Raw genomic sequence first — 24,563 nt, 5'->3', positions numbered from 1 at the left:
CCGCCGCAACTTGCTTAATATGGTTACTAAACAGCAACTTATCATCAAACAAAACACCTAGGTACTTATGAACCCTTACTCGGCTGATTACACAGCCTTTATATTTAATGTGGGGGTTTCGACTGCATGATAATTTGTCTGCGCCCTTTAGAAGCATAAACTTCGTCTTGGGCACAGAAATCTTTAAATTTTGAATGTCCATCCAGCCTTCGGCGGTTGACAAAGCCGCCTGCGCTCTGCTTTCTAGCTGCGGTCGTGAATCTCCACGAACTAAAAGGAGACAGTCATCGGCGAAAGCCTGGGCCGTGACTCCTTCTGGGAAAGTCAATCCCAGAAATCCGTCAAACACCAGGTTCCACAGCAGGGGACCGAGAACGGAACCCTGCGGGCTTCCCCTGGTGACGGATTTTTCCACAACTAGGTGCGCATCTTTAAACAGAGCCGTTCGGTTAGACAAATAGTCTCTTACCACGGCCTGTGTGGCTTCGGGAACATTGCGGCGTTCCAAAGCATAGAGGACAGAACTCCAACACAAGGAAGGAAATGCTGCCTCTATATCAATAAAAATTGCCAAAACATATTTGCAGTCGGCGCTTTCCACCTCGGCAAGAGCATTTAAGATGCAATCCTCGGTGCCAACCCCTTTCATGAAGCCATATTGGCCTCGATTTAGAATACGGCTCATATCAATGCTTTCCTCGAGCCGTTCCACAACCAGCCTTTCCAGCAACTTGCCGAAAACCGGCAAGAGGCTGATGGGTCGATAACTGCCGACCTCACCAGGATCCTTTCCAGGTTTCAGGATCACCCTTACCAAAGCCACCTTCCAGCAACCCGGAAAGCAGCCCCAGCTTAGGCATCCCGTGAACAGCCTGCCGAGAGGCTCCCTTATGACAGGCAATAAATGATGGAAAATATCCGGGTCAAGTTGGTCAATCCCCGGTGCCTTCTTTAATGCCATTCGAGAAACCACTCTGTCTATATCATCGGGTTCCACGGTCCGAACGCCAGGGAATGGTGTTTCACCCGCCCTGACGCCGATTTCCGCTTCACCCTCCGGAGCATCTGGAAACAGAGTATCCAGGAACGCCCGGTAGGTCGCCACAGATGTTAAAGTGTGGTCACGACCACCTAACCCGCACCGAACACTGGACAACACGTGCAATGGCTTCGGCTTGTAACAAGACTTTGCGAGCTGCCAGGGATCGCGTTGCAATTCCCGCATGGAGTCCTTCCAAAACTTGAGTTTGGCTTCCTTGATGGCGTGAACATATTTGTTACGGGCACGCCGGAAGGTCCGCAGACGCTCAGCGCGCACGTCGTTGTTCGTGATCCCCGTTAGGGGGCAACGCTGGTATCTAGCCCGAGCGGACCTCACTCTTGCGCGCAGCACGCTAAGGTCAGAGGACCACCATTTCTTGCCGGGCCTCCGTCTGCCTTCCACAGACGACCCCCCGGAAAATGGGGTCATGACGGCTCCAGGCACGCTCAGATCAGCGGACTGGCTGCTTATGACGGGTCCGTCCATTGGCCTAGGCCGCCGTAGGACCTCGTCGCAGCCAGTCTTGATGGCCCGGCCGATTAGCTCCGCCATCAATTCCACCTCCTCCCTGGACTCCATGCTCCACCGCAACCCCTGCAATGCAGCATCGCATACCCGCCTCAGCCTGCGCTGATCCAGGCCCCTTAGGTTGTAGCGACCTGGATTTGGTGCCCTTAGACCGCCTCCGTAAGCAATATCATAGGTTATGAGCCTATGATCGCTCACACTGGCCTCGGGCCAGACAGTCCAACTACCTACCCTTCGAAGCAAGTCACCCGTCACCAGAGTGACGTCTATATAACTTTCTCCCAGTTCGCTGGAGAAAGTTGGTGGCTGCTCCGCATCGTTAATGAGGTAGAGGTTCCTGGCTTCTGCGAACTGTTCGAGACCAGCGCCTCTGGGGTCTGTGAGTGGAGAACCCCAGGCGGTAGACTTGGCGTTAGCATCCAGGGCAACCAACACTCTGGTGCCCGGGAGACTGTCCAGAATCCCGCCCAACTTCGCCAGCAAGTCATCGATACTCCATCCAAGCTGGAAGTATCCCGACACGAGTACGACATCGAGCGTACCCCTCGTGATTCGCACCACGGTGAACTGCTCATCAGACCACTGGGGCATCCAGAACACACCCAGAGCGTCTGAGCCCACCACGATCGCAGAGAGCGGCCGTCCCCCACGAGAATGAATTACTTTCACCCCGTGGAAGCCGACCACCCTATCCGCGACCGCATACGGCTCCTGGACCAAGAGGACCTCGAGGTCGTACTCCTCGAGGAGCCTCATGGCCTCACTCGTGGCCGCCCGGGAATGGTGCAGATTAATCTGCCCCAGGCGCAAGCGTTCGAGTGGGTGGAGGCCGTCCCCTAGGGTTTCCCGCCGTTCAGGCGTCGCCATAGGCTGTGTTCTTTACAGCTCGAGCCCGTGCTATCTCGTACGCCCTACACTGCCTACTCCCGACCCGGTGTCCAGCATCACTGCCTTTCACCTGGGCACAGGCGGCACACTTAGCGGGCGACGATTTGTGTGGGCAGCTGGCTGCCCTGTGCCCCGAAGCGGCACAGTGGCCACACATCTCCTTCTGCGCTCTGCATCGGAGAGAGGTGTGTCCATAGCCCTGACACTTGAAGCAACGGGCTACCTCTACATGGTCGACCACCCTACAGGCAGTCCACCCAAAAAACAGCCTACCACCGGCCACTAAGACCTGCCGGATCTTAGGCGAGGTCTCGAGGACCCAGTGACTACTCCGGGAGTCCTTTCTACCCAACTGCCGGACAACCTTGGTTTCCCTAAGGAAGTCCTCGACAGCCATATCCAATGATGGATTTTGGCTGTGAATCGCTTTAAGGATTTCGGGCTCCTCCACCCTTGTTGCCCTCGGCATATCGTAGACCAATATCTGCGGTCTACGCTCGGCCAGTAGCTGAGCCTTCAGTCCGTTCTTTGCCAGAACTGTGGCCTCCAGCAGTTGATTAGCCTGCTGCCCATTTACAACCTCCAGGATCACTCCATGATCCCTTGTTTTAGTGACCCGGGAAATTTGGAACCTTTCTTTCCGCGGGTCCAGGATCTTCTTGAGGGTTAGCTCCGTCATCGCTGACGAAGCCCCCTGATCAGGCTTAATCGGGACCACTTTAACAGTGGCCCGCTTGATTTTGTTAGCCGGCGCCTGAGCTGGCGGCGGCGGACCTACCCGCCTAGGCGCAGGCGCGGCCGTTACTGCGGCGAAGGAGATAGGTTTCTTAACCTTCTCCTCCACCCTATTAATGGACTTCTGGAGTTCGCCCAGAGCCTGGCCGTTAACCGGCTTAAAGCTCCGGACTCCCTCCACAACCTGATCCACCTTGCCCGATAGTCGAGTAACGACCGAGTCTAGGGCAAGGTTAGCACCCTGGAGGCCCTCACACTTTATCGCCAGTCCCGTCACCAACATACCACATTCAGCCAAATAAGCATCCACAAGCTGCCTCAACTCGAGAGCAACTCGTGACTCCTTTTTAGAGGAAATTTTGGCCCATTCGGCCCTCATTTCCTCGATCCTCCCCAAGCCTTCAGCCCTGGAGGTCACCTGCTTTGACACAGGCTTCACCCCAGTGGCTTCCCGCTCAGGGACAGAATCCGCCTTGCCGCTTTCCGCCTTGCCTTGCTTCGCAAGTCGGCGTCCTTCGGACTTGGCGCCCCCCTCTACGCCGTGCTCCCGCTGTACGGTTCCAGCCTTAGCCTTCTCCGCACAGCCCAAAGCAGAGGTGTCCCGCAGGCTTTTAGTGCAAGCCGCTGCACTCGGGCGCTCCACTACCCGAGGGGCTTCCGTGACCTCCTTCTCGGAGGACCGGGGCCTCGGCGGCGACCTGCCGATTGACCTCCTCGGCATGAAGGGGTCACCGGCTACCAGGTCCTTGGCCAAACCGACCAAGTCCTCCAGACAACCTCCTCCGGGTTGCTCCATCGCTTTAATGCCTGACACTACACCAGCTGTGCTGCCAGGTACTACAAACACAGCTTGTTTAAAACTATCACCTATCCACAAAACTAAGGTGAGTGTCTAAACCTCTTGTACCCCGACGGACCGTCTGTTCGGCAGCCCAATCGAGGAGTCGAAGAATAAAACACTCCTACCACCGGCTAGGTTGGAGCGGAAAACCGCTTCTCGAACCTGCCAGAGGATCTGAAAAAATATCTGGCCTCACCAACTACGAACGGGGACACGTTATTACAAAGGAAACGTCCTTATTTAGCCGACAGCAGCACTCCTGCAACACACTACGCCGCCGCTCGGTTAAACGCCTCACAGCAACGCAGGTTGACTAACCGCTGCTGATCGTTGTCAACCCCGACGACGAGAACGTAGAACGCTGTACTTGCAGAATCAGATTAAGCACCGGTTGCTAAGCACAAGTTATACAGCACGGGGCCAGAGGCCGAGAAGCGATGGGTTGAGAGACTCGAGGGTTGTTCGAGTTGCTTTTTAAGAGAAAACCGCAGTTGTACACAGAAGAGGACTTGGAAGAGTACAAGAAAATTTTAGTCGCGATAAACGCACAAAGAAGAAAACTCCGCTTTGGAACGAGTAAAGACCAATTCCGGTTCCAAATATGTCGAGATAATAAGCAAACTTTTTCCGCCAGGAGTAATTAAAAAACGAAAGGAAGGACTGTTAATACCTAACAAAATGACTTTATACGAAGACCGAAAGATCGATTACGTTTATTTCGACGAACTATGTGAGAGGTTGAAACTGCTGATAGCATCTAAAAAGGCTGGAAATACGGCTCACGATAATGAAATAGTATCGAAGATTGAGGAATTGAAAGAAGCGGACTAATAAAAGGAGAGGCCACGCCGTAGCCGATTTATTCGAAAACATACCAATCAACAGGTTAGGTCAGTCAGAATTCAGCATTAGGATTCCGTTTGGGACTACCGGGCAATATCCCATTCCGAATAAGGCAATATCGACGCCCGCGAAAAACGAATTTGTAATTTAGCCTGCGCTGAAAGTCCAAATGATGGTGTTAACATGGATGATTGTTTGTACTTTATCGAGCAATACTTCGAAGATCGAGGTGCATTAACGTGCGAAGAACAAAGCAATTTTAATGTTATCGATTTTAAAGGCGCTCGTGCTAACAACGCCGCCCAACCAGACGATGAAAACGACCTCATAACCATGAGATACGCAAGTTTCCTTATTCAGCAGAAATTCGAAGAAGTCATCGCCCGAATCGAAAATATGATCAAGAAAGACGTGATTAATCCTTTAACAAGTGCAAATACGAACGATCCCGCTGTTGAACGCCGGTTACGTGAAACGGTGTCGCGATTGAAAAGTGAGATTGGGAAAGATGCAGAAACCCAAATTGACGATATAAAAACAGATGATTAAGCCGAGAAATGAGATACGTGAATAAGCAAATAGTTAGTAACAAAGCAGAAAGTAAATATTTAGTTACCGCGGCTTGTTAAGTTCTATTGCAAGTCTACCTGGAAAAACATTCGACATCGCAAGTGGTGTTGCAGGAACTGTACTGAATCGTGCAGTAGACCTGCTTCCTTTCGAAGCTCACATACCAGGTTACCAGTATTTCGGACCTGGAACCAAACTAGAAGAACGATTGAAAAGAGGAGATCCGGGATTAACGCGCTCGATAAAGCTTCCAAAGCACACGATATCGCATATAGTACATACAACGATTCTCGCCGGATAGCGCAGGCAAATAAAGAATTAGCAGAAAGAGCCTGGCAAAGGGTGTCGGCGTCAGATTCTAGCGTCGCTGAGAAAGCCACCGCATGGGCTGTGACAAACGCTAAGAAAATAAAAAGCAAATTCAGCGGTAAACTAAGGAGATCTTCAGGCAGAGGTACGCGGAGAAAAACCATAAGGAAAAGGTGTTTACCTCGAACCTTACAGTTCAAAGAAAGGATGCGGCTTAAGAAAACGACGACCTGCACGCCGCAGGTGCAGACGTCAGCAACGTGGAAAAAGAAAACAATAGAAATGTTACGCGAGCTTCCCATTCAACCTTTAACGGTTATGGAGCTGATACGATTTGCGCGCAAAGTAAAAATGCCGCAATTCAGAGGGGTTTTCATGCGCGATACCCTACCGGCTAGAATAAAAAAATTCGAATCAGGAATAGTAAATCTAGACAGCGTCCTCAATCCGGGAACGCATTGGGTTTCTTACAAAAAAAGAGGCGCGAACGTGGATTATTTCGAGTTATGGAAATTTACGTCCGCCTAAAGAGTTGGTCAATTATTTCAAATCCGGCGGAGAGAAAGTCGATATTAAGTATAATTTAGATTGCAGACAAGATTTTGATTCAGTTGTTTGTGGACATCTGTGTTTGAGGTTTTTAATATGTTCTGCCTAAATGGAAAATCATCCGTGCTGTCTGCAGATTTTTTTCCGCCGATAGAAATCGTTTTTTCCGCAGATTTTTCGTCGACGCCGCTTGGGAAATCGGTCTCGTCGATTTTATGTCTTACAACAACATTTCGAACGTGTAAAAGGGAAAAATAACGTGTTTTATTATAGCAATGGTAAAATTATAAAGTTAACTCCGGGAATGTACGAGATCGAAGATCCGAGGTTGAAACTGAAACATGCGATGGGCGATTGCAAAGAAATCGATTCGAACGCGACGGATGATGATAAACGAAAGCTTCGAAATCGAAGTAAAAATATTCAGCCAAAATGTACATTAAAGATAATGGTCGAACCTACGACCATGCATTCGCGACCTTGTGTTCTGAAACGGTAGATTTTACAAAACCCTATTCTATCCGTACTCTTTTAGGATTTGATGAGGCGGTCCTTCCAGCAAATACGTGGCATTTATCTCAAAGGCCAGTAAGTATTTCATCTTTAAACGCTATACGCATAACCTGCAACATCGTTCGGGGTTCGTACGTAGGCGGAGGTCATATAATTCACGAATTCTTTCCAAAAGTCGGACGAGGATATGAGATGATTGAAGTGCCGACTAGTGTCATTTATCTGCCAGTCAACACCAAGTCTATAAAGAATATAACTGTACGCGTCTGTGACCAAAACGCTGAACTGATAAATTTCGACGAAGAAAAAGTGACCGTAAGATTGCATTTGAGACGAAGAAACGATGGGCCTGATTTTCATCGATGATATAGAATATAAATCCTCCGGTACGGTTACATTATCAGACAGTCAACCTAAGAAACTTAAACGGTTAACACGAGAGAACGTGCGTTTTCTGGAATCTTTAGGTTTCACGGTCTTACATTAATGATGAACGGACAGATAATAAATGTAGACTCTGCGAACGCGGTGTTCGATGAAAGCATTACGGGCAAAGAATACCATACTCATTACCCTTATGCTGCAACCACGTTTAATAATAGCGACGAGATAAGAATCCCTATTCAACAACAAGACATACATACATTGCCATGTGATAGTTACCTGTATATCACTGGAAAGTATGGTGATGCTAATGGTGCAGCTGACCCGACTCTAATGTTGTGTAATAATTTCTGTGCTTTTCTTTTTGATGAAATACAGTACGAGATAGCAGGACAAGAAGTTGATAGAGTAAGAAATGTAGGCGTGACTACGATGATGAAAAATGCCCTCTCTCTGAGGATGATGGAAATAGATGATATTTTTCCTGCAGGTTGGTCATCATTTGGCACAGATGACATACAACAAGCCGGTGGCGCGTATATCAACGGCGAATCTGGTACGTTTAGCGTATTGCTTCCGTTGTGAATGCTTTTAGGGTTTTTCGAGGATTATAACAGAATACTGCTGAACGTGAAACAAGGAACTTATCCAGCTTAGGGCGTCCACTGACAATAATGCGGTTGTTATTCCGCCGGGAAACACTTCACTTTTAGTATCACGAAAATAGTATGGAAAATGCCGTATGTTAGCGTATCGGATGAAACGCGGTTATCGCTTTTTAAACTCGTCGATAGAGACGAACTATTACCATGGCTTTTCGAAAGTGGAATCTGTACGAATACCCCTCTTTACCTACGAGTAAAGATGTCATTTGGACGGTGAAAACAACCTCGCAAGCGGATAAACCTCGTTATGTAATCGTCTGATTTCAAACTTCTAGAAGAGAAGATGCGACTAAAAGCACCTCTAATTTCGATTAGGTTTCAATTAACAATATCCGTTTATATTTGAATTCGATTTACTATCCGTACGAAAACATTCAAGGAGATTCGCTCTTAATGTATGAAATGTTTAAAAGTTTTTATCGAACTTACTATAACAAGAAATCCGAAGGGGCGCTAATTGTTCCGTCTAAATACGTTTCAATACCGTTATTATTTATACTGTTCAAAACAAAGCGATTCTTTGAAAAATGGCGCTGTAGATATAAAAATCGAGATTTAAACTAATAGCCCTATTGCCGCCAATACGACAGCTTACTGCTTGATGATAAGCGATTGTATGACGCAATATTTGTCTTTAACAGGCACAGTCAGAGGCGTTTTTTAACCAGACCAGTTCGATGTCTATGAGCGTCAATATGTGTTCCTTCGTAGTAGACTTCAGTTGTTTTCGCACATCTGATACGGATGTATACGTCAAAGAATTGGCTATCGTTTCTCTGCACGAGCATAAAATTGAGCATCATTTGTTTACACCGCCTTTCGATTACTGATATATCGTCGCAAACTGCTAAATCTAAAGTACAGAATTTACAAAAAGAAATAGGACATAGTTGGAATTCAGGATTCATTTCGTATTCGAGATTACCATTCATCATTAACATATATTCTAATTTTACAATATATGTTAAAGGCGAAGACAAGAAGACGTTGTTATCCGCAATTTTAAATGATATTCGGTATAAGGTAGATCTTGACGGATATGATTGTCCGCCGATCAACACTTTCAACTGTAAAACGGATAAAATTTGTCCCTTTGGCGAAAATCACGACTGCGCTATGAAAAAAGCTATGTGGCTTTATATGTGGTGGAACGAGCACAGAAAATTCTACAACATACTGGAAGAGGTAGGAAATGCTATGAAAAACGCAGGAGTGCTACTTAAACAATCCCGGACAGGAGGTTCTCCGCTACCTCCCCAAACAATTCATCATCGATCATTACGGCCTATACGTTCCTGCAAAGGTGCACGCAGATCTACCAGTCTACTTGCAACAAGATCCAGAAATCAAGATTCAAATACCGTTTCTAGAAAACGACAAGGACTGGAGCGGAAATTAAACATTTAGCTTTTCTTTACCATATGTATATTAATCTTAACGCCGATCTATTTGTAATATTCAATTTTTTTTTGTATGAGAAAATATATGTATGGATGTAAACCATAACGCCATTCCTTCTGTATTTAGTTTTTAAAGTCAATAAATCGTTTCGAAGAAGAAAAAAATAGTTTTTCATTTCTAGATTTAATTCCTCTTCCTTATCATTAAGAACCATTCAATGTTTAATTTTAGGAAAAGAAAATAACACATCGTTTTAACACAAACAGCTTTTAATATTTACAATAAACATTTACATTTTTTTCTTTTTTTACATAATTTTACATCTTTTATTTAAAATATATACATTGTTTTATATTTTATTTAAAATACATACATATTTTACATTATATTTAAAATTTATACCACACAACAATTTATTCAACTAAATAGAAGAAACAGATATGCAATCTGCTATACTGGAACAGCTTCCAATTTTATTTTAAAATAAATACTTTATTTTATTGAAACAACATACTGATTTTTATAAACTTTTTTTACAAAAATAATAAATGTATAACAAATATTAAGTAAAGAGTATAAAAATCTACAGAATTATCGATTCATGAGAGTAGGTGACAAGAAGTGGGGGATTGTGCTAATGTCGCATTCAAAATTATTTATATTCTACTTTTATAATACATTATTCTAATCGTTTACTATAAAATATTTTTTTGTGTGTATCACTTGCTAAATAATCAAACCATTTCTTCAAATTAATACTCATATAATATATTCTAACTGAATTTGTATGTCTTTGATTAAGTAAAATAAATAAAATATCCGCAAATACTTCAGTTGAAGAAAGCTTAAATAAAGTATTGTCTTCCTCATTAAATAAAAATCTTTTCATCGGATCAACACATATGTAATTATCTACCATGTCCATAAGACAAAAGGGACCAAAATTAAAAAATACATTAGAAAGACAATAATAACAAATAAAAGATCACAAGCGGATCACAACCGCTTGGCTAGTCGTTAACGAAGATTCTTCATTAATTATGTGACATTGCGCTGTCACTTCTGGCCAGCAACCATGACTGTCTTTTGAAGTTGATCGCGTCTGTCCGTCTTCGACAAACACAGATCGAGGTGTTGCTTTTATTGACAAACCGAGAGGAACAACATTATCATTCTCATCAGCCAGTAAAATAAAATGTTGTTGCTGAGCCATCTACAACAGACAGGGTTTTAATATTTCAATAAAATATTTTTTGAATTCATGTTTAGAAACAGGAATAATAATTCCTATCCTCTGTAATAATTTGTCTTGTAGCCGTTTCAGCATTAAAAAACTTTATTGCAGACAATACATACCGAAGCAATAGTACTAAAAGAAAAACGTTTATTAGTTGCATTAACGGAACTAATATTTATCAATTTGTGCACTTTGCACACGATTCCCGCCAGCAGATTAGTTGTACTTTACATCTTTGACGCAATACAGTACACAAACTCATGGGGGGTAACAGATGCTACTCTCCAGTCCAACACATCGAGCACTCGCATCTCAAATTTATAAATTACTATATAGTTATATTCGGCCAACGTATATGTAATCAATTTACTGATCGGAATAGGATAATCTTCACAATATTTAGAGGCGATCAATAAACAACTACAGCTAACAGAGGTAATTGATCATCACTAATTTTCTCCATAAATCTAACACAGTCAAAATTCGGTAGCGCGCAATAAAATACTGAATGTTGCTGTTCAACAAAACAAACTATAAGCAACCATAGACCTAACAATTTTCCTTTTTCCAAAAATCATTTCTGGTAGAACTTTGTACCCTAACTGTGAAGACTCTAATAATCCTAACAATGTTTTATCGCTAGTTAAATTTCTATCCGCTATCATCTTGGTATATTCCATCTGTAAAAAAATATTTTCTAAAGTTATGTACTGTTTAACATATATATTTTAATTATATGATTAATTATGAAAAATTATTTTACTTCAGTTTAATATCTATCTCTCGTATTTGCTTTTAAAAATATTATGTAATCTAATAAGTATTTGAAATAAACTAAATTGCTAGTAATATTTAAAATAATATTTTGCTGATACTCACTTTATTCAGATATACAAATTTTAACAAATCGATTTCAATTAACTTTCAATTTTATATCCTGGAAAAGAAAAAATAATTACTAAAACAGATTTTTACACTAGAATAAATAAATAAATAAAACTAAAAAAAAATAATATGTTACTACAAAATAGTTTTGAAACAAATACTCACTATAATCGGTTCTGACTGAGAACTTTTTGTATGCAGTGAACAATTAGATAAAATTTTAATTTATATCCTGGAAAAAGAAATAAAGAATTATCTTTCTAAATACTAATTAATTTTTAAATAAACGAACAAATAAAATTATATATTTAAATTTAATAAAATAGTGTTATTTAAAATAGACAATTAACTGAAAATAATCAATATCATTTAACATTACTGCATAATAAATTAAACCAGACTTAAACATTAACAGTAACAATGTATTAATTCTACAAATTAATACATTAATTACAAATTAATTATTGGCTAAATTAATCAAAACACAATATTATTTAAAATAGATAATTCTTATATATATATATATATTTATTAACATTTAATATATTTTTGGAAATTTTACAATTACATGTGTAGTTATTACTTAATGGTGGAATTAATCAAACGACGATATTATTTTAAAATGTATAAGTACACATTATTTATAAATAATAATAATATTAACAGAAAGACAAAAATATTATTATTATTATTTTAAAATGAATATTTATTTTATTTATATATATAACATTAACATAAAGATAAAAATATTATTTTATATTAAGTTAATTAAATTTCGTTTCACTTACCTTAAATAATAATAACAATAATAATGATGTTGATGATGATTATGAAGACAAATTTAATAAAATAAACTTGAATAAGTAAACAAGTATTATATTCACTAGTAGTAAATATAGAACTTAATAACTCGTGAAAATTCGGCGGACTTTTATACAAAACCGTTAATCTTTTGTCATTGAGATAACTTTCAAACAAACAAAGAAGAGTGACGCAAATATGAATTATCGACAGATAAATTTAAGCAAAGTCGGCAAGCGAGCACGTGTACTGCGCCGCGGGTTTTTTTCGCCACAGCAAGCGAGCACGTGTACTCTACGTGGTTTTTCCCGCCATTTCCCCCCCACAATTTTTTTTTACCTTTGACCTTCCCCGAACCGGCATGACCTTTCGTGACCTTGTCCGTTAACCGGCATATGTATACTACTAATGCCATTTCACCTAAATATATACATAATAGGAGTAAAGCTGAAGTTTTTGAATCCGTATGCCTGTTCAACATCAAATGGAGACCCAGACAGGAAACATGAGAGAACATTTGTCATCGTGTATAGAACGTATAAATATTTCTAGAAAGATGATTCATCTCAAAGAGCTTTACATGTCAACAGTTTTATCACTGTAGACATCATAATTTAGTAACGAATCATTGTTCTGGAATTTGTGCATGTGCTCCATCCATGATCAACAAATGTTTTTATGTTTCCTGTCTAACCTCCATTTGAAGTTGAACAGGCATATGGTATATATATTACTGCAGTTGTAAATTAGTCTGTTTTTTCATAATTGTTCCGTTCTACCTATTTGTTGTGTTTTTCTAACAATTTCATCATCACGGAAAAGCATTTCAAACACAACACAGACTTTAAACACAAGGTTATTTTAACACACTGAACACATCGGAAATAGTGCTGCTGGTAAATAGTTTTCCAAATGTAAACGAAGCGAATTTGCATCGGGTGGACAGTATGAAATAGAACTTATTAGCATGTAAATAAATGAAGAAATCCTTTTCAGGACCAAAACACAGAAAATATCTAGAAATTGATGCTGCTGTTTTGGCCTATTTCAAGAAACTCCACACAAAAGGTCTTCCAGTGACAAGAGATGGACTGATGTTAAAGGCCACGGAAATTTCCAGGAATAACGGTCTTAAATTTAAAACTAGCTGTGGATGGAATGAGAAATTCATGAAAAGGTAATATCTGTCATTTCGTTGCAGAACCTCCCTTTTTCCATAAGTTAGAATCAGATTACGAGTATAAATCAGTGCAATATCAACACTATATAATCAATCTACAATTAAAGAAAACAATAATACCGTCTCAGTCAAACTGGTAATGCTGATGAAGTTGCCATGTTCTTTGATATGCCACCAAATTACACTGTAAGTGAGAAGGGACAAAAACAAGAAGGTAAAAAACAACGGAATATGAGAAAGTAAGAGTAACTTTCATGTTGAGTGCTACTGGCAATAGAAATAAATTATCACTGTATGAAATTCTGAACAGGAAAACTGTGCCAAAAGAAAGGTTCTGTGATGGCGTAATTGTTCGAGCTTCAAACAGAATGCTTAGTGGATGACAAGCAATCTAATGCAAGATCGGTTACGATATGTATGGGAATTTACACCAGGTAGACGTCTGAAACAAAACAGTATGTTTATACATTGTATGTTGGATACTTTTCGTGGTCATTTGTCTGACAATATTAAACCAAAACGGACAAATGGAAAAAGTAATTTAGTTGTAATTCCTGGAAGTATGACAAGTCAATCAACTTGTCATATTATCCAGGAATACTTGTCATACATCCAGTGGTTGTAATCACAACCACTGGATGTCAGGGTTAATAAATCTTTTTAAGGTTGTATCCTAGCACAATACAATCAATAGTCGACTGAAAACAATCATACCCTTACACCGAGTGGCAAAATTAAATGGGTGTCAGGAGCTAAAATTGTAGAATGGATTTTGAAAGCTTGGAGTGATTTGCCATCAAAAATAGTTAAGTCATTCTTGACATGCTGCTTGTTGAATGCATCAGATGGTTCTGAAGACAATGTCCTTTGGAACCACAGTGACACAAATGACTCTACACCAACATAAAAAGCTAACGAGACACATTATTTAATCACAAAAAATTACTGTGATTAGTGATAAAATAATACCATACTTATAAAGTTAAATACGTACATAGCTAACTACATTACATTTGAGGTACCATAATACAAAATATAGCATTAAGTGCTTTTGATTTTACCGCATATTTGGATTGTTCAAAAAATTCTAAGTAGCTACTATTTAACTTTTTGTATTAATTTTTCAAACTAGGATAAACTTAATGAAAAATATAGATATATACAAAATACTTCCATGAATTACTGTAATTTATAATAAATAAATTATACAATATTTTTAAATTTCTACTGGATATTTTTATTTTTTCCAGAAATTATCTACTAAACTTGGAGTGTCTTAAATTCAAAGAACTACGGTATTAAAAATTAACTAAACTAATTGAAAAATTGTCCTCATATTTGCTAAGGAATATATTTATTCCATAGTCAAATAATTCAGACTTTTTTTTAACAAAAATGTATTGTACATCTAATTTATAAATATCAAAAACTGCTAATGGAAAAATTATTTTAAATCATGTACATTTTGGTATGGAGCTTTCTTAATGTCCAAAAGTAATATTACAATGAGAGTTCTTAATCTTCAGATTATAATTTATAGTTACCCCACTGATTTACTACAAAAAAGAAATACGATTTAAACAACAGTATGATATACCATAATCGATAAAAATTATTTGTTTAAAAATAAATTAAAATAAAAAAAGATTAGCTACTCATTCTTATTAGTTTTATTATTAATAAAATATTGATTAACTTAAAAAAGGCACTGAGTGCTGCATGTTGTCATCTCCATTAAAATAATCCCATTAATCTTTTAACAATAGATAGAACTGTTTCAATCATAAATTATAATATATTTGTCCAGTTCAAATTTTAATTCTTTCAAACTGTTGATAAAATGCACAATTAACAAGTAAATAACTAAAAACACTGTCAACATTAAAACTACATTGACGTTTAATGTTTAATATTTAAAAACTTGTTTTACATATATTGAATGTAATATACAAGATATATTTTTAATATATCATGTGTAGTTCCTGTTTAAAACAAATGATCTACTTACAGAGTTCAGTAACCGATTAAAGAAAAAAGGCTTTTAAGAAGTTTTGGTATATCAGTACATTAAACTTGTTTACACAGTATAATTTTAAAATTTATTCATTATAGATGAGTATATTGGAGTTTACAGTATTGGGAGTTTTTGACCTTAATGCACCTACCTTTTCCTGATCCATAACCTTTAAGAACAGCTTTACGACCTGTAGATTCAATTTTATTCTGAATCAGAGATGATGGCAAATTTGATTGAATAACAACTGTACCCTTTTCCAAAGATATGTCAACTTTTTCAACTCCGTTAAGCTGTTCAACAGCATTCTTTATTTTATTAACACAGCTTTCACATGTCATTTGAACTGCAAATTCTACCTATAATCAAGTAAACAGTAAGGGATGATGTGAAATGAAGAGACAGTTTTTGCAGTGGACTGTAATTAATTTAATGTTTTAAGATTATTATAAAATATAGAAAAGTGTAAAACTGAATAATATTACACATGAACAGCCAAAATCTCATCACAAACACGCATGCGTGTGCACACACACACAAATACACATTCAGATCAACACCGACTCTCCATGACTCTCAGCTGTCACCTACACAAAACCAACCAGTCATCCCCATCACCCACTCACACAACCATTAAACACACATACAAACATATATGCACACAATATCATCAAACTAATATTTCTAAAGCGATGCCAAACCATCAATGATCAATGAAAGCAGTACTGTACATGTGTATGTGCAACATTTATCAAAAATCCCCACACCTTTTTACATGGGCACCAGGATATAACAGTTGTGTACTGCTTCACCAAAAACTCAAGAAAAGAATAGCTTAATGCGTGGGAGCATGCACGTTTTGATTTTTTCCTAGACTGCAGGCCTCATCTTTCTCAAATCTTCCCTCAACCAAATAAAATAACTTATTGATGTTATGAGTCGTGGAACATACTCAATAAACAACCATTCTGATCAAAAAGTAGCCATCAACATCAAGTGACTTTGGTAAGCTCAATTTGAAATGCTAATAAAAATTATAACAATAAACGCAGCATTCTTTTTCACAAGTTCCTGCAATGTTTCTGTAGATTTCTTACCGAATTTGAAACAAAATTTTACTCAAACATGTTGCTCTACAAGAATCTTCACTTTCTTTTTATCATAAGATTATCATTAACGTGAAAAATATACATTTACAGGCCGGAAATGAAATGATGGAAAAGGTAATAATAAACAGAGTATTCTTTCTAAAGAATCCTGTTATAAAGATCTGCTAGCTTTATAACAGATTATCTAGTGACTTTTACACAATGGTGTGCTATTTCAAAAGTTTGCTTCCTGTTATGACAAATCTCATACGTATGTATCCATTATAAATTCTATCTATCTATCTGTCTACAACAACATTAATATAAGTATATGAATTTTACATTTACAAACTTCAAAATGGTGGTTATGTTAAAACTTAAATCATTAATATTTCTAAATTACAATAATTTTATACAAAACATAACAAATCTGAAGCGGACACCATATGATTTCTTTGTACACCTATTAAATTACAAATACACATTTTTTGCTGCACTCCATTTAAATTATTTCATTTGAAAGTGAGATACAAACCTCCTAATTCTTTAATAAAGTGGACAGTTATGCAATTCCATTGTGGTGGACACCACACTGCATCACATTTTTTGTGGTGTCCATATCAGCATTTTATAATAGTTTACATATTAATTTTTTTTCACGTTGCTAAAGTAGTTATGTCGTGTAAGTGAGAATGTGTCAAATTCATAACCATGCACACATAGGTTATAATCCAACTTCATATACGTAAATTTTTTTAACCTTTTTTTTATAATTTAAATATATTGATTTATTAACAATTATTAACCTTTGTAAAAATTTTTGAATTAAAATGAAACATAAAATTTTATTTCACAATAACTTCTGACTTTTTCATTTTTTTTTATTGTTATTGAATTATTATTTATTGTAATTTTTTTTTACAATCAAACATTAATAATTATTAATATATCAATATAATTAAATTTAAAAAAAATAAATCTTTTTTAAATATATGTATATGAAGTTGAATTTGAACCAATGTGCCTCTTGTAAGATCCAAATATTTTATTAATTAAAATTTCATTTGGCTGTAACTCTGGAACCAAAGAAAATAAGTACCACTTATACATCATTGAAAAGCTCACAATGTGGGCTTATTACTGCAGTTAAGAAAAAGTCCAAAATCCAAAATTTTGTGCTTTTTTGACACTTTTGGTCCAGTCGATTGCAATCAAAAGGGGAGGTGCATAACTAGATGTTATAAAAGTCCTAAATCCAAAATTTCAACAGTCTACAGCTAATAGTTTTTGAGTTATGCAAGAACAGATGTCAAGCTGAAACTAGTCAAAATGGATTGAAATCTAAAATTTCTCGCAATCACAATACTTCATACAAGGAAGTAAAAATACATTTTTATTAAAAAACAATAAAACATTATTTAAAAACATTTTAATATGAACAAAATAGCATTTTGTTCAAATAGAATTTGAAGGCTAATACTAGGCATCTTTTTGTTGTACAGTAACTTGACACAAACCAAATTAGAGCTAACAAAACCCACTCCCATTTGAATATTCTAAATATTTTTTATCCTTCTGACTGAATCTAGTTTTCTTGTTTCAACAAAACAGAATAACACACAACCACATTTCACCACATAATCTCTTCACAGCATTTACATTTTACGTTTTAGCAATGTGTAAATAAATATAAACAAAAATGTCAAAAGTCCTAATAGGAAGTTATGAACAATCACAATTACCAACTAGTGAGAAATATGTAACAAAAATTATAATTTAATGATAGCAGTTAATACATTTTAAACAGTTAATAAATTACTTATTACTGCAACACGATTTCACAGAAATAAAAAATTAATTCATTGACAATAAATATAATCATATTTACATGTACTTATAAATATTTACAACTGTAATAAATAAAATGGATAAGAGTTTCAATAATTTCAATGGGTATGAGTTACCAGAAAATTATAATTTTTGTAAAATCAATAAATATTTACAAAATTTTGTATTCCTGTTATTTGTTAATTTGATAATTAACAATTATTATTTGACATAAGAATTTACAGCAAGTTTTCTTCACAGCCTCCATGGAGAAGTTATATGTTCTTGTTATATGATGCCATTATAAAAAACTAACTGCATTACATCAAATAATGCAAGATTAGTTAGGTAATATCTAAACTGCAATAGCTCCTGTTTTGTCACAAATATGTGGAAATATGAGTACAATATGAAACATAAGTTATTAATAACATTTGATAACACTATTTATGTTATTAAGTATACCAGCCAAAAATTATAAATATTTATTTCTGATAAAAACATTTATTACATTAATAAATTATATTTTATTATAACATTCATATTTTAAATTAAAATTTAAAAAAGTTGGTAATGAATTGCATAACTTCCGCAGCTAAAACATTTGGGAGTTCATGCACTGGGTTTTGTTTTACTATTCACTAAAATTGATTTTATTTTAAATAAATTAAAATGTTTAAGTTTTCATTTTTTTTTTTAATTTCAGGAAGGGGGAAGAAAAATGTTATTAGGGGAGGAATATTAAGTTGCTTAACTGTTTAAAAAATATGTTTTGGGTATTAAAAATCTGAAATTGCAAAATCACTTTTTGCAATTTGAGGGCTTCATGTCAAGGGAAAACCAGTCAGAAGTAAATTAATTTTTAAGAAAATAATCACTAAGTGGTGATAATAAATTTAAAAAAATAGCTTTTTAAAACAGTTTAGTAAGTACAAAGAAACAACCATAACTGTAATTAAGAACAAACAAAGCTGTAATTTTGTAGAAGCGGTCAAAACGTTTGGCTATTTTCTTTTCAAAAAATAATAAGAGCAAGAGCTACCAAAAATTAACATTTTTGTATTTTTAATCCAAATTAATAAATTCAGTATGCATATTGTGACGAGCACATCTTGGTCCTAAATAAATCAGTTGAAACATGTTCAGGCCCTAGATACTATATATCTACCAATCATTTTAAACACAATTATCAAACTTGATTGTGATTTACATTAATAAATATTAATGAAAATAAGGCTAGTTTTTATAGTGTTTAGATCAACTATAAATTGAAATAGGAATACCACATTTCTCAAACATTAAAAAAACTTGGTTCTTACTTTTTCATATTAAAGCAATTAGTTTCCCTTAATGATAAAATCATAAACTGTACAGGTTTTTATTCATTATGTGGTTTCATGATGAGTTACAATGAATCTGCTAATTCTCAATTAAATTATTTTTAAACATTCATAAATATACAGCCAGTGTAATAAAAGAAAATTATACCACTGCTTTAATTTATCTGGGACACTTAACCTTACCAGTTAGGTGTACAAATCTACACTGTTATTAATTTATACATTTAAGAATTGCCAAAACTGGAATCCATCATAATTATAATACAATGCTATTTATTAGTCCAGAATTTATGACCACTATATAACATTTGAACAATCACAAAAATATATGAGAAGCTTCTGTTTTATTATAATATTATGAATTTAGAAAAAAATAAACAAAGTTGTGTATATGTCTTACTACAATTTAAAGTAATACTTAATAATCTTCCTTGCGAGATACATTTAATATGAAAGCTGTGTTTGACCATATCACAAAATAATATGTTCACTGAATTTTTTCCTTGTCAAAGGTGGATTAATGTAGAGTACACCTTACATTAGATGTTTTAATTATTGCTTGTTGCTCTTTTACAAGCCGATATGAGGAAGCAGTTGCATGTGTAGATAAAATTAATTAGAGAATCTAATTAATTTAAATAAACGGGTTCGATTAATTTAAATATTCCTACTCCAAAATATTTACACAGAAATAAGTACTACACTATAAAGATTTCAAGTATTTTCCACTCGATACAAAATAACATACCAATGTTCAACATTTGTGGAATTAATCACAAACAACCTACCTTGGTTGAAGCCATTGCAAATTTACACTGCTTTTTAATGAATTGTAACAATTATTTATTGCAATTAAGTCAATTTACTTCGTTCCGTAAGGAACTGCTAAGAAAATACAACACAAATTAATTTAAAACTAAACTTAAACGGCTGACCGATACGAGTTAACAAGTTACATACAATTGCGAAACAATCATGACTGTTTATTAATCGTAATCAGAAGTTTTCAAGGTTAAGCTTCATGCATTGCTGCCACTACTGTATGAAAAACCAGTATCGCACGTGTTAAATCGCCGGTCTTATAATTTACTCTAATACTTCACAAATTTAATTATAAATGCTGTTAGTTTTAAAAGAAGTAAATAGCACCTTGGAGATTTTCTTAACATGCATTAACTACAGGCTAAAAATCAAACTAGAGTAGCTTAGGATTTTTCACTACCTTGTCAGAGTCGGTAAGGGCGAACATCATGCAAACTGACTAATTTTTATGATAAATGGAACAAAATTTTGTTTTTTTATTAAGATTAGCTAATTTTTATTTCTGTTCGGTTTATCATAAAAATAATAATATTTATGTATGAAAAAGTTATGCTAAGTAATCAACAGTTTATGGATTCAAGTAATTTTGCGATATGTAGAAAGGACGATATTTAGTAAGTAGGATTATTAGCCCACCGGGTTGGTCTAGTGGTGAATGCGTCTTCCCAAATCACCTGATTTGGAAATCGAGAGTTCCAGCGTTCAAGTCCTTGTAAAGCCAGTTATTTTTACACGGATTTGAATACTAGATCGTGGATAACGGTGTTCTTTGGTGGTTGGGTTTTCAATTAACCACACATCTCAGGAATTGTCGAGAATGTACAAGACTACACTCATACATATCATCCTCTGAAGAATTATCTAAACGGTAGTTACCGGAGGCTAAACAGCAGAAAAAAAGTAGGATTATTGCTGTCATAATAATGACGAACCCATAATATTTACTTTTGAAATAAGTTAAGTTTTGTAACCTTTTACACAGATTGAAAAGAATATTATTGACCAGCGAGGGGGGGGGGGGGACTATACTGTTAAAGCCTTAAACTACAGCGAAAGACAAAGTGACCCCCGCGCGCGCATGTGTATGTGTGTATATGTAGATGCGTCTTTCTACAAGCAGCAGAAGTATCTCTCTGAATAAAACGTAAATGTATCTGGGAAATATTTAAACCCCTAATCATCGCACAGCTTGGATGTCAGTCCTTGCTAATGGTTTCTAATTATTATCTGGCCGGTATTTAATTTTTTAGTAGCGGATATTTGTTTTTATTTTAAGGTGGACGGAGTTGGGGGATTGCGTTCCGGTCCTTTTTAGACAGGTTTTTGAAGTATTTTACTTGGGTTATTCTGTTGAAGATTAGAAAGATATTTGTGTTCGTTCAACGCGATTTTCTTTCAGTCCATCTACTGAAGGCTTTTCGGTGCTAGTGCTTTTCGGACTAATTGTAATCCGCTTGATGGGGCTCTGGTTTTTGGAGGGTGCAATTAACTCCCTTTGTGAAAAGAGTCTCATATGATCTGTGTCAGTTTTCTGACTAATAACTGAAAGGTGAAGAAAAGATATCGAATTTAGGTTTTGGAGATTCTTTTTCGTACATCAGCTGAATCACGACTGGGCTGTTTGCTATCGTGGGATGTCCTTTTTGCTTCTTTCTTCTTTTTACGTGACTCGACGTGTTTGTTGGTTGAAAATATTTACAATTGTAATTTCAGAAAGATCTGTGATCCTGAGAAGTGTATCACAGTGGAGGGCAGCCACTTTGTTCTCTCCGTCGTATGGCTGCTGCATTTCTTCTCCATTCTTCGTTCCTATCTTCATTTCTTCTTCAATTCTTCTTCTCCATTGGTAGGCTATAGTGTTGCTAGCTGGACTCACAATTATAGAATCAATTTGATTATGTACGCGAGGCTGGCAGTGATCGCATGTTGTTGTATTTCCACAGAAGAGAAAATACCAATGAAATTCTCTTTAAGACACACAAGCGAGGCCAAAAACTATCCCTGCATATATAATCTCTACTTTTTTATCTGCAGTACCTGCAATAAAATTAATGGAGAGGGGGAATATCCAGTCAGGCAGTTGATTTCCTATTTCATTACATATAATTTATTCCACAGCACTTATTTGTACTTGGACCATATCGCTGGAAGATGATGACAGATGAATGACACAGGCATAGTCAACAACATAAACCTCACAATTTAGTTTCCTTTTGTTAGTTGCTTAATTACTGTAGTGAAGGAGAGACTGTTTTTATTTTCCAGTTCTGAAAAAACCTGGACAGTTTCGACAATATTAAAACAAACTGCTGATAGTCTGGCAATGCCAACTTCCAGTTAAATCTTCCCCTTCTGACCTACTTTCTAACTTGAAATCTTCTGGTGATTTTAGTTAATGTTATTCATGTGCATCATCTAGGAGAAAAAAAAGAAAACAGAACATCCAATAGCAAGCAAGGGTCTTGGACTGATTGAGCTTTTTTTCCTGTTTAGCCTCCGGGAATCACCATCAGGTATTACTTCAGAGGATGATATATATGAGTGTAAGTGAGGTGTAGTCTTGTAAAGTCTCAGGTCGACCATTTCTGAGATGTGTGGTTAATTGAAACCCAGCCACCAAAGAACACCGGTATCCACGATCTAGTATTCAAATCCGTATAAAAGTAACTGTCTTTACTAGGATTTGAACGCTGGAACTCTCGACTTCCAAATCAGCTGATTTGAGAAGATGCATTCACCACTAGACTAATCTGGTGGGTTTGGACTAATTGGATTTATCTGATACTTATCGACCCTGTGAATCACGATGGGTCATCAAGTATTGCGTGAGGTCTTTTCCTTACTCCTTGTTGGATTGGATTCTCATTGCAGATATCCCTGCCAAAGCAACCCCCCCAAAGGGTCTCAGCACTCGTGTCAAACTTCCACTACAGTCTATATACCGGCATCATATTGTAATGTGGCATTCATAACAAACACGGTGCGCCAAATATCATCCTCAAAGCGATATTTAGGACGGCTTCCTGCTTTTCTGGAGTGTGGAACATACCAAAGTCCCCATACTGGGTAGTCATAGGTGAAAACTGGCAGTACTAATAATAAATAAATTAGTAGTTTTGTCGCCAAAGGGTTGGAGCTTAATCAGTTAAGCACTAGGTGTAGGAGGTCCTGCCTACCTTTGCCTTCCAGATTAAATAACATATGTTCGATGAAGGTAAGCCGTTTGTCCAGAATCATACCTAGGTACTTAACTCCCTTACAATACCAGTTGCCTGGTCGGAGGGTGTCGCTTATATGTGAACAATTCAGCTCAACTACCATCGTGGAAGGATGTCTGCTGGTCACATTGCTTGATAAAGAGTACAGTGTAATAAATTATGTTTATAGAGAACTATTAAAAATATATAGCCTATCTTGTATTAAAATTATTAATATATCCACACTTACAACTTTTACATTGTACGGAATAATTTGGTAAATATAAGATTATTTTCTGCTAATTTTCTAAAAATTAAATGTTGAAGACTGTCTAAATCTTTTTTCATGCTAATTGTTCAAGTAAAAAGCAGATTTTGATAACATGTATAAGCTATTGAATCAGATGGTATGGAATACATTGAAATCATTTAGAGATGCAAACTTAGCATTGGACTGGTTTTATAATAAAATAGAAACATTCATTATTATTGTACCTCTCACAGAATGACATATCCTGTATGGTATGACGGTGAATTAATCAAAATCCTTAAAGTTAAGGAATATTATATGAAATTTAGGTTTAAAAAAATCTTTATATGAATAAATTTAAGATATTAAGAAATAATGTCAAACAGAAATTTAAATTATTATATCATAATTCTATTGATAATATTGAGAATGCGCTAGATCATGACAGTAGGGATTTTTGGTTTCATAAAAAATTAACGATCTCATTCTAACTCATGTAGAGAATGGAAATTGTTCATTCAAACTAACATTCAAAATAATCAGAAATACCAAAAGCCTTTGCCGACTATTTTCAAAGTGTTTATGCAGATTCTTCAGCTGAATATGACTTATCTAATATGTTGGAGAAAATTAAAAAAAATATTTTGAAATTAT

At 36.5% G+C, this 24,563-nt stretch overlaps 1 protein-coding gene across 1 annotated transcript in view; it reads right to left on the bottom strand.

Moving 5' to 3' along the window:
* The window catches only part of Ccs (Copper chaperone for superoxide dismutase), a 39,024-nt gene extending 18,391 nt beyond the window's left edge, over positions 1-20,633 (bottom strand). Inside the window, exons 1-2 of the mRNA XM_075370190.1 lie at positions 20,429-20,633; positions 15,537-15,744 (exon numbers count right to left, since the gene is read on the bottom strand). Coding sequence (XP_075226305.1) covers positions 15,537-15,744; positions 20,429-20,443 — 223 coding nt within the window. The 5' untranslated portion in view covers positions 20,444-20,633. The remainder of the gene's footprint in view (positions 1-15,536; positions 15,745-20,428) is intronic.
* Positions 20,634-24,563: the final 3,930 nt, after the last annotated feature.

This window comes from Lycorma delicatula, chromosome 7, assembly GCF_047948215.1.
Source record: "Lycorma delicatula isolate Av1 chromosome 7, ASM4794821v1, whole genome shotgun sequence".
In the NCBI taxonomy this organism is placed as follows: Eukaryota; Metazoa; Arthropoda; class Insecta; order Hemiptera; family Fulgoridae; genus Lycorma; species Lycorma delicatula.
This window is presented reverse-complemented; position numbering and strand designations above follow the sequence as displayed.